The sequence below is a fragment of the Mixophyes fleayi genome, chromosome 9, assembly GCF_038048845.1.
Source record: "Mixophyes fleayi isolate aMixFle1 chromosome 9, aMixFle1.hap1, whole genome shotgun sequence".
In the NCBI taxonomy this organism is placed as follows: Eukaryota; Metazoa; Chordata; class Amphibia; order Anura; family Limnodynastidae; genus Mixophyes; species Mixophyes fleayi.
Genome location: NC_134410.1, coordinates 15,214,865 through 15,232,864, shown reverse-complemented (window position 1 = coordinate 15,232,864; position 18,000 = coordinate 15,214,865). Strand labels below are relative to the sequence as shown.

Here is an 18,000-nt window from a genome sequence, read left to right as displayed (position 1 = left end):
CTATAGCCAAAGGCAAAATTCTAGTATGCACTGGAACAAGGATACGTCCATTTTTGTGTTTTTTTGTTTTGTTTTGTTTCTGGTACAATTGCTACGCTGTCCCCTGGGATATCCAGTATTCCCCAATGCAAATAAATTAGGGAGACCAAAAGCGGCACCTCTGGATTGGAGAGGTTGCAGATAGCGGCCGGTGGCTTACCCAGTTTCCCTCATTACCAGAGATGAAGCCCACGCATTTTACGGATTCCGTGGGTATTCACATGTTCTAATGAACAGGTAGGGAATGTACTATCTGGAATGTTTGGGCCATTTTTCTGGAATTGGGAAAACCCTGCCTAAAATATAAAGGGACCCCTGGCTTTCCTCCCATTCCCTGGCAATAAATTGTTTCTCTTAGCAGTGCTCCTCATAGTAACTATAAGAAGGGACAAAATCACAGAGCGCCAGCTGTAATTTTTTTTTTTTTACCTTTTTGGATTTGAAACCACCTAGATAACAGGTCTCAGAGATCCCATACCTGTACTACATACAGAGCTATAGCAAAGTTAGTAATGGATTGAACTACAAAGTGCATAATGTAAAAAGGGGACATTTCTGGACTAATGATGTCATATCTGTCCCAGTGATGTCACACGCGTCACTGGCCATTAGACCACACCCCAAGCTATTGGGGGTTAATAACACCTTTTCTAAAACGAAAGTATAAACAAATATATATTTTCTAAACTGAAACTTACTATATATGAAAATTAAGGAAAAAAAACAAAAGGTTTGGAAGGATGATTAATTTAGCACATGTTAATTAAAATTCCATATTTTCCTCAAAGTGCGTAGTGTTAGCGTCTGACTGTTTATCCTTGTTCCCTCTCCTCTCTCTGTTTCTTGCCGCGCAGATGGGCGAGCTGTTTTTCGGGTGTTCCTGCAGTCCGAGTTCAGTGACGAGAACCTTGATTTCTGGTTGGCTTGTGAAGATTACCGGGACACGCACCCCAACTTTATCCTGCACAGCCGAGCACGCAAAATCTATCAGCACTACATCGCGTTTCAATCCCCAAAAGAGGTATTGTGCAATATGTAGTAGGAGCTGGAGCTAGAGATGTCTGGCAGCTTTTAGAAAAAAGAAAAAAAAATTGTCTGGTATCTCTTTACCTGTCTCTCATATCATCCCTACTTGTTACACACCCTATTACGTAACCCGTATCCCTTGCAGTTAATCCACACTCCTAAAATATTGTATTGTGAGAGGATTATCAGCTCATTTGGGTTGACAGGACAGGTCTGGGAGGAGATAAAGGGATCATGGGGAAAAGAAAGAATAAAGGTGAGCCCTGTAGGCACGCCGGTGAGGCCTGCAGGCGAGCTCGCCAGCGGCGGCGAGCCCTGTAGGCGCGCTGGTCAGCGCCGGTGAGCCCTGTAGGCACGCAGTCCTAGAGGGCTCACTAGCTGTAGTCCTATGACAATAATATATTTATACATTTATCACATAAAACCAAGGATTTGAGTCTCTTTTAATTGTCCCTTGCTTTAATCCTAAACTAGCGAAATATGTCTGCCATCATCATCGTCATCATTTATTTATATAGCGCCACTAATTCCGCAGTGCTGTACAGAGAACTCATTCACATCAGTCCCTGCCCCATTGGAGCTTACAGTCTAAATTCCCTAATATAGACCCATACATACACACAGACAAAGACAGACAGACAGAGAGGGGGGCAGACAGACAGAGACTAGGGTCAATTTTGATAGCAGCCAATTAACCTACCAGTATGTTTTTGGAGTGTGGGAGGAAACCGGAGCACCCGGAGGAAACCCACGCAAACACAGGGAGAACATACAAACTCCACACAGATAAGGCCATGGTCGGGAATTGAACTCATGACCCCAGCGCTGTGAGGCAGAAGTGCTAACCACTAGGCCACTGTGCTGCCAACATTCCTGATTGGGAAATCTGGACAAGATTAGGCCACTCCATGATCCAACCAACCAAGTCCAATTTGCCCTGGCCACACCTCCTTCTTTGAGACCACGCCCCTTTGTCCACTATAAACCAGAAGCCAGCAGGTAAAGCTTCACAAACGCTTGTACTGAGAGGAGGGATGTAACCCTATCTTACAAAGTGTGACTGTAGTTAGTCAATCTGGCCAAATACAGCATTGTTCTGAGTCATGTGACTGTCTCTGTACAGATCACCGTCATGTGACAATGGCCCCAGCAGAGCCATAACTCCCCAGGGGGTGCAGATAGGGCAAGTCGTTGGAGCTGGCAAAGTGATGGGGTACAATAGAGTTTCAATGATGGTGCCTCATGCCTCACTGATATCACTCCCCCTGACCACTCACACTGCGACCGTCTCGCGGGGGCCACCAGGCTTCAGATAACCCGGCGGAGGGACCCTCGCTCGTTGCTGTATGTTCCTTGTAATTATACGTGGGGGCAGGTAAGACCGACGGGACTTGTCCGTAAGGTCCGGTCAGAGTGTTGGACCTTATCCCTATAGATGTGTTACAAGCTGTGCTCTTATATTGGATAAGCGTGCAGTTTAGGTTTAGTGGCTTCTACCAAACATAAGACGATTACTGAGGAATTGCAGTATAAAAATATCTCCGTAATGGACTGGAAATGTTCCGCGCAGCACCGTTCCATGTGATCACAGCTTGAACTCTTCTCCATCTGAATGTGTAAATGTTGCTGACGCTCCGTCGCACAGGAGCAGTCCGCAGTCCTGCTCTCCTTCTCCTTTAAAGGGCATACTTTCCAATGACAAAGAAGCTCTTAAAAGAGTCCTGGGCTCAGTAATAATGTTTATTTTATACGGCTTTCTTCTAGCGGCCGGTGTAAAATTAATCACCCTGATCTGCCCTCTCCTAGCTGTGTCTTCTACGCTGTTTCCACTTTTACAGCTAAAATGTTCTTGCCTTTCCCTAAGGCCATTCTTGGGTTGCTGAGGGAAGAACTGCTTTAAAGAGGGAAAACTGGTTTTATTGCCATATCTATAGCTGGAGTCTCGTGACCTCTCTCCCAGTGATGGAATAGACTTTGATCTCTGCTGCCCTCAATCTATATTGAATTTGCTACGGTCTCTTGTTTCATGACGCTTTACTGAAGATCACTCGAAGGTCGGCAGGGACGTGGTGTCAGATGTTACCACGCCGTGGCGCTGGGGTCTCCTAATGTAAGACATAAGTCCATCAAAGAGAAGGATAAAACAACAAGAAAATAAATGTGCTTAATAAAATATATATTTGCAATTTTCTAATTCAACATCGCCTTTTAACCTAGGCATATTCTGTCTTTAATTTTACTGTTTGTGCCTTCCCTCCTGCGACCTTTACTAAGTACATTATCTCCCGAGCTTTTCAGCCATGTCTGTCCATCATCCCGTAGAGTTGTTTAGTTTAATTTTGGTAGGATATAACACATTTCAGCTGTTCTCTGTGCACTGGATGAAATTGTATACAGGCTACCGCTTTCTGTTATACCCCAGGAAGATCAAAATAAACAACTGTAACTGATGATATGAAGATTTGACTGAAAAGCACAGAAGGAAACTGTAAAAAGTAAAAGTCATCTGGTGGTGGAAAAGCTTTTTTAAAGACTCCGAAGGCAATTATGTAGCTATTATGGTTAGCATTGTCTTTCAGCGCTCATTTAAGTTATTTAGTTTTCATGTTTTTGGCTGCATGATACCATTTTCCCAAAGATAACTCCCGTCTACCGCTCAAGTAGGCGAGAAGTAATAAAAGCGGCTAATAATAGATTGTAAAAATCATTGGATACTAAGATAGAGCGAATGATCTCTGTAGGCTTCACGCGTTTCAGGCACTCAGCCGTTAGTCATACCACCAATAAAAGTCCTCACCGCCCACAGCACAAGCAGTAATTCCTAAACGGTACATTGGTACAGTTTTCTGTGTCAGAAATCTATTTTTATTTTAACATTGGCGTGCTAGAAATAGAATGTGAAAAATAAAAAATAAAGTGACTGTAGATGTAAACTGCTGATATAGGGATTGAGTGTGTAACTTACCTTGCACGTGCCCTTTACAATAAACTGCTGAATCTAGATGGAATCCTTATTGCTGTATACCCTGCGCTCCGGATCTAGCACCCCCGAGAGCAGCCAGCATGCAATGACGTCATGGTTACTGTCAACTAAATTGAATTAAGCTGCCCCTGCATTGGCCAGTCCAAGCAACAGGACCATTTAGCATATGGCCTATCACTTGGACAAATTGGTCCAACCAGCTTTAAAGTGTAGACGGCGTATGATCGCACACAGGTCAAGAGCAGTGGTCTGCTGATCAGTGTCACAATACCGGGGGGGGCGGGGGGGGGTCTTGCCTGATTACCCCTGTGCTGAGAGCTTCTGGTAACCACCAGGGATGACGCCGCACCAATGCCCCACTGGTGGGCTAATCTCCAGCCTTATTCCCTTAGCCCCAGTACGGTTACATGGCTAAATATTTCACACCTATTATACGCATAAGCAAACCGAGGGGGGGGGGGTTCTAGTGCATGGAAATCCCCCTCCTAGCCTGGGGCACTGTATAATTGGGGTGGCTGGACCCTGCTCCTGCTTCACACAGCTCTGCTTGAAAAGGGAGAGCTGTGTGCACCTAACAGTAGTGCACGCAGCATTGCTCATGTATCTCATGGGGATAGGGAGAGTTGGAGAGCAGCCAAGCACTCTCTAAAATTATAGCCACGCCCCCATGCATGCTGGTCACGCCCACTGGTGGCGTGGTGTGGAAACCCCTCTCTACAAATCCTGCGTTTGCCCCTGATACTATCTATATAAAGAATATAACATTTCCACAAAGAGCTATACCATTTCTTTTTTAAAAAACAACTATTCATGCTGTGAGATCTTGGAGGGGAAACGCAGCACATACCACTTTTCGAGAGCCAGTCTTTGGGGACTTTGGTATACAGACTATAGTCCTGTGAAGACTGCTGGTCAGTTGCAGTCCAAGGGAGGTGTCGCCCCACTTTCGGAGGGTATACAACTGTGCAATGACCAACTGGATTTCCTTAATTCTGAACTTGGGTGCAGACATACCCCTTCTTCTTCCAATCATTCATTTAGTGGGAACCACGATCCCCAGCTAGTAGTCCTGACTGTCAGATCTCCCTCTCATCGACCAGTTCTTATACTTCCTCCGGTTCCCACACTGGAAAGCTCTTAGTACCCGGGGGGGTAGGTAGCTACCGGTCAGTTTTGGTTTTATGGTCCTTATCTTAAAGTGGCCAACCTGGGACATAGTTTCCTTCCCCACACTTACCGCTGATCTTGGTTCTGCGGGGGTCTGGAGATAAGGAGCTAGCCCAATGACGTAGGACTGAGGAGGGACAAAGGCTCGATAATAAAAATATATATTTGGTCACCACCTTGAATTAACCCTTTACTGTATTTTAGCAGAGGCAAGACTCCAAAGTGGTGGCTTCAGGGATGCTGGCTGTTCATCTTGGTTGACAGCCCCGTGACCTCAGGTTAGAGGGGTCCGGCCATTAGCATTTCTGGTACAGTGGATGCAAAAGGAGGGTTGAGGTAGGGGAGCCATGACACAGTAGTGGTAGCTCTTTTGAGCATGTTTTATATATATATGTGACCATAATAACACAGCGTATGAATACGTTTTTCCAAGCCCAGGTGGTCAGGAATGCGCGTTGTTAATAATATATATTTCCTTCTTCTAGGTTAACCTAGATGCCAGCACGAGAGAGCTTACCGAACATAACCTTCTGATGCCCACACGCACAACCTTTGACGAGGCCCAACGCAGGATATATGGCCTGATGGAGCGTGACTCCTATCCTCGGTTCCTGCGCTCCGACCTCTATCAGAGCATGCTCCACCCACCTAATGGAGCGTGCTGAGGGGGTAAATATAACATGACGACATCGGGGATGCAAAGGAGTCAGCCTGACCCACCCCCCCCCACTTGGCTATGGGGACAAATTTTCAGAAGCTGAATGGACCAATTTTGAAAGGTCATTTTGAAGGACTGAATAACCCTTGTCAAAGTGGAGCCAGCCATGCCAAAGTCTGTCAGGAGTGGCCATTTTGATCAATGAGTATCTCTTGAAGAATGCCCCGTTTGGATCCAGGATGGACCAGAATGTTTCTATGCCGTAGCCTGCTGGGCTCAACCATTTTGAACTGTAGAGCTTTTGCCTTCAGCCATTTTGAATCAGAAAATCGTATGCAGTGGCAACTTTAGATGGAATCCGTCACTTGTCTGCGATAGTGTTGACTAATCTGAACACTAATAGATATACACAGAGATATCTCCTATTACTGACCTACCAAGAGATTTCTGTTTTGCCAAGTCCGGCTTGACATTAGCGAGGATAGGCAGTTGCTAGGAGACCATTGGTCAGTACGGACAGCTTCTCTAAATTTTGAGCGCCATTTTGCACACTACATTACATTACATCTGCAAAATGGAGCCGGTGATGCCAAGAGATGTGGGCCTAAGCATGTAACAGTGGCCATTTTGAACACTATTAATTTAATCATGTTTTCTGGATTTTAGGTAGATTGCAATCCGCTCTATAGGTTTCACCCTGTTTTCGGTGACTGCCATCGTAGAAGATTCTCTATCCGCTCCCCATATTTTAAATTAATTGCTTTAAAATGAAAAAAAAAAAAAAAACATGTTAACAGGCTAAAATCTGCGGAAAATTGACTAGTTGGTCAAAATTGTAAAATGTTCTGCAGTTATTCACTTGCACATCTGCTCTGCAGATCAATTTGTCATTTGATTCCACTTACACTAGATGGGAGTCAGCCATTTTGAACAATGATGTCACCTGAGCCATCTGCTACTCTGGACTCCATATTCCTGTATGTATGTTTATAAAAAGGGACTGCGTTGCTGAAAACTGCTGGCTCAAACTGCCGCTCCTGTCCCCCCAAAGTCTTCACCATTCTTTAACAGTATGGATAACCTTCGAAGCCTTGCGCCTTTTTCTTTGCACTGTTAATGCCTTTTGCGCCTTCTTCACCATCTCAAAATGCCTCCACATTGATGCACTGAAGCCATTCCCCTCCCCCTCTTGCCATTATGCATGTTGATGCCTCCGTTTAAGTGGCCCTCTCAAATATGGCCCACATAGCTGTCACCTCCTAAATGTTGTCCATTTTGTGTGTGTGTTCAAGCTCTCATTGGTTCATTCTTGTCTGTAGTCATCATGTTTGAAATAGTGTCGGCCATTTTGAAGTTCCCCTCCCCTAGCACTGATGCAATGCTCCACAAGTAAATCCGTTTCCTAGAAAAGAGGCCCTGTGAACATTTATTTTCCGTTAGAGCCTACAGCCTGCTACAATGCATCGTTCCCTCATGACGTCCTTGCTTGAGAACTGTGGAGTGTTGTACATCAATTATTTGTGGTTATAAGTACGAAATCAGGAAAAAAATGTGGTTTTGGTTTTGTTTTTGTTTTTTTTTTGTTTTGTTTATGAAGTCTAAATGTTTTTTATGAGTAAATCTGTAATTAGTCTTACGCACTGAATAAAGATATGCAGTATTCCCCCGTGTCCGTCCTTTGGTTTCCTGCACCATCTTGTTTCTATTTCTTTGAAACTGTTTAAATAATCGGTGAATCATTCAAAGGCAACCCAAAAAAAAACGTAGAATGCTTATTTAATAAGCGTGTAAGTACACAGGGCGCACATAGCTTGTTCTGCAGAACTGGTTCCCAAAATATGTCCTGTGTTTTTTCCAGCAGAGCAGGTTTTTGTGGATGTCAGATTGGTTAAATGGAAGGTTAGTCCACTCTCGCTCCTGTGTGACAATTTACAAAGCAAGGCCTGACTGGGAATCACTGATCTAGAGCAGCCAAACAGACACTAGCTTTCATTTGTCTCCTAACCTACAGGCTAGTGTCACACAAGCATTAATGATCTTTGCGTTATTTCAGCCAAAGGAATTTCGGCGTTCTGAAGTCTGACATACAGAACTTGGAGGGGATGTTTTTTCCTCTGTCACTACAGCTGAAGTGACATGGAGAGCAATATTAAACACGGCTTGGGCGCACACTTTAACAAAACCTCGACAGGGCAGGAATGCAGCTTATTCTGACTCCTCAAATAGTAGAGTTTGTCTTTATACTGATATTTGGTCTATTTATCAAAGGTTTCCCCCCTGTAAAATCCCCGAAAACTGATTAAACACTAATTTTCTATTTATGATAGTAGCATCTCAGCAGATATCATAGATATCTGCTGCTTTGCATCTCCTATCGTTTTACTGAGCACTCCCCCTATGGGGAGTGCTCAGTAACGCTATTTAACAATAAATGTAATTAACTTTTCAAACATGTTAATGTACGCCAGCTCAAGTTGGCGTACATTAACATAAATGAAAAGTTTCAGTGCTGTCAGCTCTGCTCCGAAGAGCAGAGCTGGACAGCGCATGTGTGGAGGGATCACGTGATCCCTCCCTGTCACTCACTATAGTTGCAGAACTAGAGCAGAGATGTTTGTGCGCATGCCAGAGGGTTTTACGCGGCGCATGCGCACTGGAGTGTGAAGAGGAGCCCCATTGACCTCATACTGCTTCGGGAACGAAGAGGCAGTGGTAAGTATGTTTTCCACTTCACAGGAACAGCAGTTTTTCGGAACTGCTGTTCCTGTGTTGCTTTTTTAATAAATATGAGAAATAGTTCAATCCTTATCGATGCGATAAGGATTGAAAACTATTTTTCATATTTTGCGAGTTTTGATAAATGTGCCCCTAAAAGAGAGACACATAAAAAGCTCCAGGACTATGTAGTTTTGACTGCCCACACATACACCGTATAGTGTTAGCCATTTAAGCTGGGGCGACAATAGCGTTGAGATGACTCGCACATTACAGCTCAGAATTGGCTCTTTCCCCCCTCCCCCCTCCCCCCACAGTAACAACCAGAAACAGCTTGAGAAGGAACTGTTTGGACAGATGCGGCTGTATTCCGTCGGACACTGACTCAACGCGGTTTGATCACGAAGTGCAGATTACCGCCCAATAGAGCAACCTGGTGGTAGGGAATTAGAATATGTCCCTCACTAGAAACCTTTGCTATAAGCTCACCAAATGTCTAGTTACTCCTCTAACAGTGACCGGCTAGGTGTTATAAGAGGAGCGGTGAGTGCCAGCAATTCCCCACATTTGTTGGGAAGACCTTGTTCCTCAGCCTTGCGGTTCAGTGTGTATTGTAGTACTACATCATCACTTTTATTGGGAATCTATTTATAAAAAGCCGTCGTTATCTTTTGCCCACCATTTATTACTCCGCTGCCCAGGCGATTCTAGCTGTAAGAGTTAATGCTTCGTTGGGTCATCCTCCGTCTTGTGCGCATGTGTGAGTCAGCTCATGCCTAGATTCAAGCTTTCAGTTCCGAAGGTAAAAAAAAAAAGTATTTATAGAATAAGGAAAGGGAATTAACCCAGTGGGGAGTATACGTTGGTACGCCATACCGCCACTTCTACGGCCTTCATTGTAATACTATCAAATGCCATTCATTTACACTCCCATTACATTTTTCATACCGCCACCTCTGAATCTCCACTTTGACCACCGATTTGTATTCTATGTTTTGCTTTGCTTTTTACTTACATTAATAACGTTTATCTATTTTATTTTATTTTTTCACTTGAATGAAGCATTTTTTAATGCAGTACAGTTTGTCAGAGTTTCTTAACTGATAACGCCATCTTCAGACCCAGCATGGCGGCAGTACAGCCTCCACTGTGATACTTGATAAGTAGGCTTCTCATGCAGACGAACGGAGGAGCCTATCACCAGCAATAACCCCATAAATATATAGGCCAATCACAATCAAGCCCTTTCACCGGTGTAAACACCCGTTTTAGCAAGGAAACGGGTTTTGTACCATTTGGAAAAACATGCTCCTTAAAATAGAATATTTAGGGTCTGATTCATTGAGGAACGCAAAAAATGAACATAATGTGCATTTGTTTTTAAAGTCCCGTAAATCGGGAATACGCACTTCCTTATTCAACTAGAAGCAGATGTGATGAAACGTATCGTATTGAATACGTGTCTAGGTGGGTGGGGTATGGAATAATGGTGCTGACTACACCGACAAGACTTACTACGACATCTTGAGTCCGGGCGGCTGCTTCCCCGACGAGGATCCATCACCACCCATTGTAAAGTACATTGTACATGGCCCCATAGTTACATTACCCCCTTAAGAGCAGCGTTAACAGCGTTGCCTATGTCAGTGACGTCATCCAGTCCCGCCGGCGTCTTCTTTCTTCGGAATTGCTTCAAGTCGCTTCACAGAAGAGTCGTGGTGGATCCTCGCCAGGGAAGCAGCCGTCCGTACTCAAGATGTCGTGGTAAGTCTTGTCGGTGTAGTCGGCATCGATATCACGGTCTAGGTACGTTCTACATATACGACACTTGCAGTATTGAGAAAGACACAATACACTGCAGGATATGTACAATACGCACAGGGTAAAAAAATGCATTCAAATATATTGTCACCTGTTAATAATATAGTTGTTAATGAGAAAACATTTAAAAATAAGTCTTTTTTTTTTTTTCTTTTCTTTTTATTGATTGTAAACACATTTTAACATATATACTCGACTGTGCTTCCTATCACTCGGCACTTACACCTGACCTGTGGCTGGTGCAAGTGATGCAACTGAAAAACACGTACCTGAGAGACGCTCAAGGCTTGAATCGGGCGCTGTTGTGTGCGTCCAAGCCTGGCACACCCTTACTGTACATTGACTATGTGCATACGCCCATTCCCCTCCCCGTTCCGCTCATGATATCGTAGGCAGTCGGAAGTGTCCTTTGCACCCGAAGATTAAGTTGATGTCCTTGCGTTCACTGGTGTATTGTCGGTTTCTGGGAATGCGGAGTGAGATTTAATGCAAAATACGGCACATATCGCCATTTATGATCCTTAATGAGTCTGGTTCATAGTGTTATGTTTTAGAGTTAACTCTCTGTTATTAATCATCAGAATGGTTTCATTTACTCTGGTAATCATTTAGTATTGTCTTTTTTATTTTTCTTTGCTTACTGAATAGTGCTATAGCGCTCAGATCTTCTGCAGCTTGGCGTGAGTTTATGGACAGGATACACACACAGAACAGGGCTGAATGCAGCAGAGGTAGAGGCCGCCTGCTCGCTTGGAAGATCAAAAAGGTACTACGTACATATTTAAAACATTCAATCATGCACTGAATATAGAGACATAAATATTAATATTTATTTGCCTATCAAACATCTATGTCCTGGGATGTTTCCAAACATGCCCAATTTTAGGCAAGATCGCACCCCTCCCTTTCTTTGACAGGATACAAAAATCAGGACTACGGACAGGTATGTATATATTTATTACTTTCAACAGAATGAGTAGATTTGTCTTGATTGCCGTTTTTGTTTTATAAATGTATTGTTATTCTCTGGTGTTGGATCCACTTTAATTAGATTTCCAAATTAATATGAAAACAAGGATGATTAATATCAGCAGAAGGGTGAGACGAGCCACGTCTATAATTGTTTGCAGAAAACATTCAGGCGCTCCATGCTTAATAGTAGATGCTGTGGAATAAATGTGAAAGACGTGTGAGAGGTTTAATAAAATATTGTATAAAAAGCAACTACTTAGAATGGAAGACAACCAGATTCCTCAACCCGTTTATCAGAGAAGTCGCCACCTTCTGGTCATCACAGGCCTCTACACCACGTAAACATAGATGGGAACTCTGGAAGAGCATTTCACTGGCTAGTCATAGGTACCGATTAATGTCAAAGTAATTAGTAGCAACCAATAGGGGACCGGTCATAGGTAGGCTAAGTTACTACTCATGATAATCTAGCCTAGGAACGATCACCTCATGAATTTGTCAGGCATCCTCAATATAAGTCAGGGAATGCCTCATGTCAGTGGGTCCTAGGCAATAAGATGCAGACTAGTACAGCCCACAAAATGGATAATTTGTGTGGGTGACCGTTCACCTTTTAGTGGACCCAACTAAGAAGCTGCTATATAGGATCATAGATGGGACCTTCTCACTGGCCAGTCAGAGAGAGAGATTAACGTCATAATAATTAACAACTCTCAACATTTTTCATATAGTTACTGTATCTGGGAGTGGTGACTGCAGAACCAACTGCTGCAAAAGCGCAGGGAGCGCATCTACTGATCAGAGGACAACTAGTTCAGGCTCCCACTTCCCATTATCATGGAAACTCTGAATATTATGCAGAGTGAACTAGGATCTTTGATAGGCATCTGTACTACTGCTAAACTAATTATTCTCTGTGTTACATTTTTGTGCATCTTTTTTCTCGTCAGACCACAGTAGCTGTGGTGGAAGGGATGGCCCAGCCTGCTATTAGTCAAGTACTAAAGCTGACCCTATGGGCATTCCTGATGTGCATCAACTAGTTTATTTATGTACAATTGGAAGAGAACTTTTTTTTGCAGATAAAATTTACAGCATTGCTCATTTTCCGCATGTTGATGTAACACATGTAGCTCCTTGTACAAAGAGCCATCCCCCTCACCCTTGGAGACTGTGTTCTCACCCCCTGCTATCTAACTTTAGCAGACAGGAAGGACGGGTGACATCTGGTCCCATCAGTCTGGGAGTCTAGTGCTAGGTAGTGACCTCATAGCCCAGCTCAACACTCTCAGACCATCACTGACATTGAGCAGCAGCATCCATTAGCATCACAAGTAAGAAACTGACAGCTACTGCCCCTCAATGTCAGAGGCCAGCGCTACTTGTGGGGCGCCGCAGGGATATTAAAAATCTGCATTACGTTACTCATTCAGTATTTTACGTGCACCCTAACCATCAACGTCATGGTTTATTAAAGAAAAGCAAAAATGGACTGGATGGCAGCTTGTATTGGTTGGACAAAAGTTTTGAAGGGCACATTATTTCTACCCAACACAGGCATTTTAGTTGGTTTCTCTAACGGTAGTTCCAGCTCTGCTTCTAGCCCAGGTACAAAATGAGTGTCTTATAAATGTAAACATTTACCAATGTACAGGCCATATGTGTCTCTCCACATCTGCAGCTTGGTAGCCAAATTTCCATGGCTCCTTTATAATAAGGCAACCAGCAATATGGCAAAGATTATCACAGAGGGAAGCTGATCATGAATGGCTATTAGGTAAGGGTATAAATTACTAACTTTATTTATTTTTATTTTTTTAAAAAAGTGCAACCCACTTTATAAAATCAAACTAATAAATATAGATTGTAAGCAATTTTAATGTCTTCAGAACAGCTTGTTAAGCTCACATCCAATATTACACACAATGCTCAATGTTTTCAGAATTTAAAAAGAATTATATTGTGTGATGCTTACAAAGCCACAAATAACAGACTGAAAATGTACCTACTTAGTATAGGATGTACCCATTATTCATTTGCCTAAAAATGAGTTAGTTCTTCTTGCAGGAGACAGCGCTTACCATCTACGGCCGTGGCTGCTCACACCTCACTCTATTACATAGAGCCAAAATTCATATATAATTCAGCACATGCCTCCATGTTCTAATTTTAGTCCTTTTTATTTTATTTGAAGCTGGCATCCGCCTTTTTGTAGTGGAAATTAGAATGAGTCACTTTTACTAGATTCCGTATTTCACAGTTATTCGCTAATATGGCACTATCTTAATTTAGATAGTGTGAAACGTTGTCAATTGCGGACAAATATGGTGGATGCATTTAATGGATTCCATAGTAAATAAATTGTATGGTAAGTGAGTCATAACACCTTGAGTGATTGGAGCTTAGAATATTCATATCATTGATATTGAGCACTTTCCAAGTTAATTCCGCTTTATTTTATGGGCAGCGCACGCCATTTTGGATTGGATATTTTTCTATTACTCTGACTGGATAATGTATTATATACCATCTATGTTCGGGCAAGTTGCACCCGCCATTTTGGTGTAGCCATAAGCGTACGTTTAATATTAGCAAGTAGTATCATTTCCGTTATGTCCATTCTGTCCTTTTCCTCAACTCCCATATAAAGGGGTCAGCTACGCATTATTTAAAAGGACATTTTTAGGTGTGGGGGGGAAGGGTCACATGCCTGGAGGAGTCAACAGATGAAACGCGTAGGGTGGCCTCCCACACACTGCTTTCCTGAGGTATTGGTGAAGTCCTGTGAAGACTCTACCACCTTTGATATCACTTCAGTTTCCGAACCCGTCAGCAGATGCTGACATCATGCAGGACCACCATCCATACAGATAAGCTTGCGCTTGACTATTTTAAAATATGAGTTTTTAATCCCATGTCCTATATAGTGAATAATTACTGCCCATAAGAGGCCACTGTGGCCTTCTTTTCTGTTCTGGTGGTGGATGTGCGCGTATTTTGGAGTCTATGTGTAATGGATTAAGACCTTGGAGGAATACCCATGGATAGTCCCATCAAAGTGTGATAGATCAAGATTTATCACCCCGGAGTCTCCTCCGACCAGTGGTCCTCAAGTAAGGTGATACCTTTTTTATTAAATATATGCAGCATTCCACTTTAATATGTGGTGCTTTGAAGTAATACACTATTGGTGCTCTACTGGTCTATATATAAATATGGGTTTGTGTGTGTATATGTAAATACACATAGTCTTTATAAACAGAGCTGCAAGAACTGTAAATTTACTGTATGTCATGTTATATTAAGAAAAAGACATGAATAAAATAATTTATTTTGTTATTATAAAAAAATAACTTTCTGGTTATAAGGTTAAAATGATTTAAGTTTGCACCTTTATCATTTACATATTGAATGTATTACTTGTGGCTAAGTGAATCAATTGAAAACCGTTTCTATTCTAAGGTTTGTTTGCACTCTCAAAATGTTGTTTATATCAACTTAGAACTTAAATAGCTAGGAGACCACTACAAAATGCCAACTGTTAGATTGCATTGCATAACATATTAGATATGCATTGTTATGTTCAGAATTGTGAGATTTGGTTGGAATTTTTATTGCGTAATCTTTTTATACGGATAAACTCCATGTAATGTTGTGAAGTTATTTAAGTGATCTGAGCTGTCAGAATGATTTTAAATGTGAAATACTATTATAAAGTGGCAGCTACTGGATGGCATTAAGATACTTGTAATTATCGTCAGGGATAGGAAATCTTGTTGGTATCTTCATTATGTGTGGAGACGAATATAATTTATATTATTTTTATATAAATTAATATACAATCATTTTTATAGGGGTGTGGTTATTGGTTCTGGGCTTTAATGTCCCTGGCATGCGTAGGGGGACATGCTCAATACTTCATCATCATCATCATTTATTTATATAGCGCCAACATATTCCGTAGCGCTTTACAATTGGGGACAAACATAGTAAACGAATAAACAAACTGGGTAAAACAGACAAAGAGGTGAGAAGGCCCTGCTCGCAAGCTTACAATCTATACTTATATTTATGTATGTGTTTTTAACCTTATTTTAAAGGTTTACGATAAAATACTGTATTATCTGGTGCTCTCTATCTTTTTTTTTGTTTTATTGTTCAGGCGAAATTATTGTGCTCATATGTTCTAGAAAATACAAAAGAACTCACTGTAAATATTAACGTAAGGAAGTTTGAGATACGCAAATGTGGTAGCTGCAATACCCGAATGTATTAGCGCTACGGAATCTGCTGGCGCTATATAAAGAACTGTTGATGATGATATTAACGTAAGGAAGTGTGAGATACACGACACAGGACAGTGTATGTAGAGTGGGTGCTATCTATTTACAAATGCTGAAGTTTCAGTACACAAAGCAATTAAGGAAGTGTGAGATACAGCTTTGTTATCAGTAGGTTGGAGAAATGCGTCAAGCGCAGTGCCTCATTTAAAGCTGGTCGTAGTTAAGCATGCAGTATTACTTATTTTGTGTTGGACCTAGTTGCACATGTCATAGATCTGTCGCAACTGCTACTGGTTTTGAGCCAGACGAATCTCGAGATGTGGCCGACTGAATATATACGTGTAAATATTTTTATATTTTATACAGTAAAAGCATATCATGTCTTCAACTGTAAGTGAGACCTTTTAATTTTACGTTTGACCTGTGACACCAGAGTTTGGCTACAGACATATCAGCAACCACACTAACATTTTCCCTGAAAACCATTAGTGATTCATAATCAATAACTGATTGACAGCAAACTCCACCAATCACATCCTCTCCGATGTGGTAATGACTTTTTCAACAGTGCATGTTAAACTTACCTACGACGTTCAGAGTTGTCCCATTGCCCTTAAAGGGACCCCCGTTAAAGAGCTTTGCACTGCAGACATATTTTCCAGAGTCACAGGTGATGGCTTCAGAGATGATCATGGTGAGGGTAGTGTCAGTGGAGCTGAAAATAATGCGCCCATCTGCGGAACTATTAATGGGGTTTTTGTAGTCGGGCCAGCGGTAGAATTCGGCAGACACCGCTAATCGCTCCATCCCGTTACTAAAATTGCAGAGGATGACCGTTGGCTCTCCCTCATAGATAATGATGGATTGGGGCATCTGAATGACATTAAGGCAGGAGGCAGCTGTAGAGGTAGAGACATCAAAACGGAAAGAGAGTAGGACATAATGAAAAAATGAACAGATTGTGAAATTAAAAAAAAAATGAATGAATGCAAACAGCCAACGTGACACACGCATTTCAGGTTTGGTATTTCCCAGGTTTTTTTTTAAACATAGACCTGTGGTAGACTATAAGAAGAATATTATTTACTATTTCCCCCTTGTTTTTTCTTCTATTAATAGTGCTGGATTACCATGGCAACCCCAGACACATGGCACATGCTGTACAGAGCAGAGAGGCGTTGGAACACCCCTCTGAGCTCTGACTGCACTGTGACATCCTCCTTCTCCTCCCTCTTCCATCATTTGACACACTGTGTCTGGCTGCCATTTTTTGTTTGCCAAACAGAGCTTTAATGATTTGTAGGAGGATAGATAAGAAAACAGATGCATGCTTAAAAGTTACTTCACTTGTTATTAAAGAAGAAGAAAAAAATAAATCTATATGGGATTGCTGCGTTAATTCAGTTAAAAAGTAAATGACAAGTACTGAACCGGAGGAATATCACCCACGTGAAGTGGGCCATGTTGAAATATCTGAACGTAAGAGTAATTTAAGTAAATAAAATCTGAAAAGGACAAAGGTGGATTGCATTAGCCATACATTTCTATGACAAATACTGAACATTATACTTAAACATAACCTGGTTGAAAAACCACATGTTTATTAATATATTTTATTGCACAGTAAAAGGAGTCTGCAACATCTAAGAAATGCTCTATATTCTATAATTCCAAATTCTATATTTGTTCATGACAATTTGGCCACTAGGGGGCATGGTGTTATTAAAGGTTATAAAATGTAATTTTACATTGAGCAAACAGTGTAGGGTTTTCCGCTTATGTTAATAAATGCCAGTGAATTGATTTACTGTGTGTTCAATAGCCAGGCTTCTTACTGAACATTGTATAAATAAAAGCAAATTAAACCCTGTTCATTTCCAAAACGTGCATGTAATAAGCTAGTGTTTGTTCCTGAAATGCTATCCTAAGTATAGAAATGGTCAACAATTATATTTTCTATGCCCCCTATTTTCAATTTAAAGTTTCTGCATTTTTTTTGTTTATATGATATAATTTCTACTATAAGTTCCATCCCGTGAACATGTATTTATAGCATATACCTCCCAATATTTCCAATAAGACATATTAGGCCACACCCTCTCCACTCAAATCCTGCCTTGATTCGCCAATACCACACTTCCGTCCTACATAGCGTTTTGCTGGAAGGACACACCCCTTTTGACCACTGGAAATCACAATGGACCCGTGCAATTTGTTCTGTATTCTCTGGCATAGCAATAATAGTACCAGAGGAAGCAACTGTCATTGGGGTGTCTAGTGGTAGAGCTGCATACGGCCGTGGGCCCTGTAGGCAGGCCCGGCGCTCCCATTAGGCA

The 18,000-nt window shown here is 41.9% G+C and overlaps 1 protein-coding gene across 2 annotated transcripts in view; it reads left to right on the top strand.

Annotated features, from left to right (window-relative positions):
* The window catches only part of LOC142102048 (regulator of G-protein signaling 3-like), a 28,391-nt gene extending 20,855 nt beyond the window's left edge, over window positions 1–7,536 (top strand). For both annotated transcript variants that reach the window (XM_075186579.1, XM_075186580.1), the window contains exons 6-7: window positions 894–1,060; window positions 5,701–7,536. In XM_075186579.1, coding sequence (XP_075042680.1) covers window positions 894–1,060; window positions 5,701–5,880 — 347 coding nt within the window. In that variant the 3' untranslated portion in view covers window positions 5,881–7,536. The remainder of the gene's footprint in view (window positions 1–893; window positions 1,061–5,700) is intronic.
* The last annotated feature ends 10,464 nt before the right edge of the window (window positions 7,537–18,000 follow it).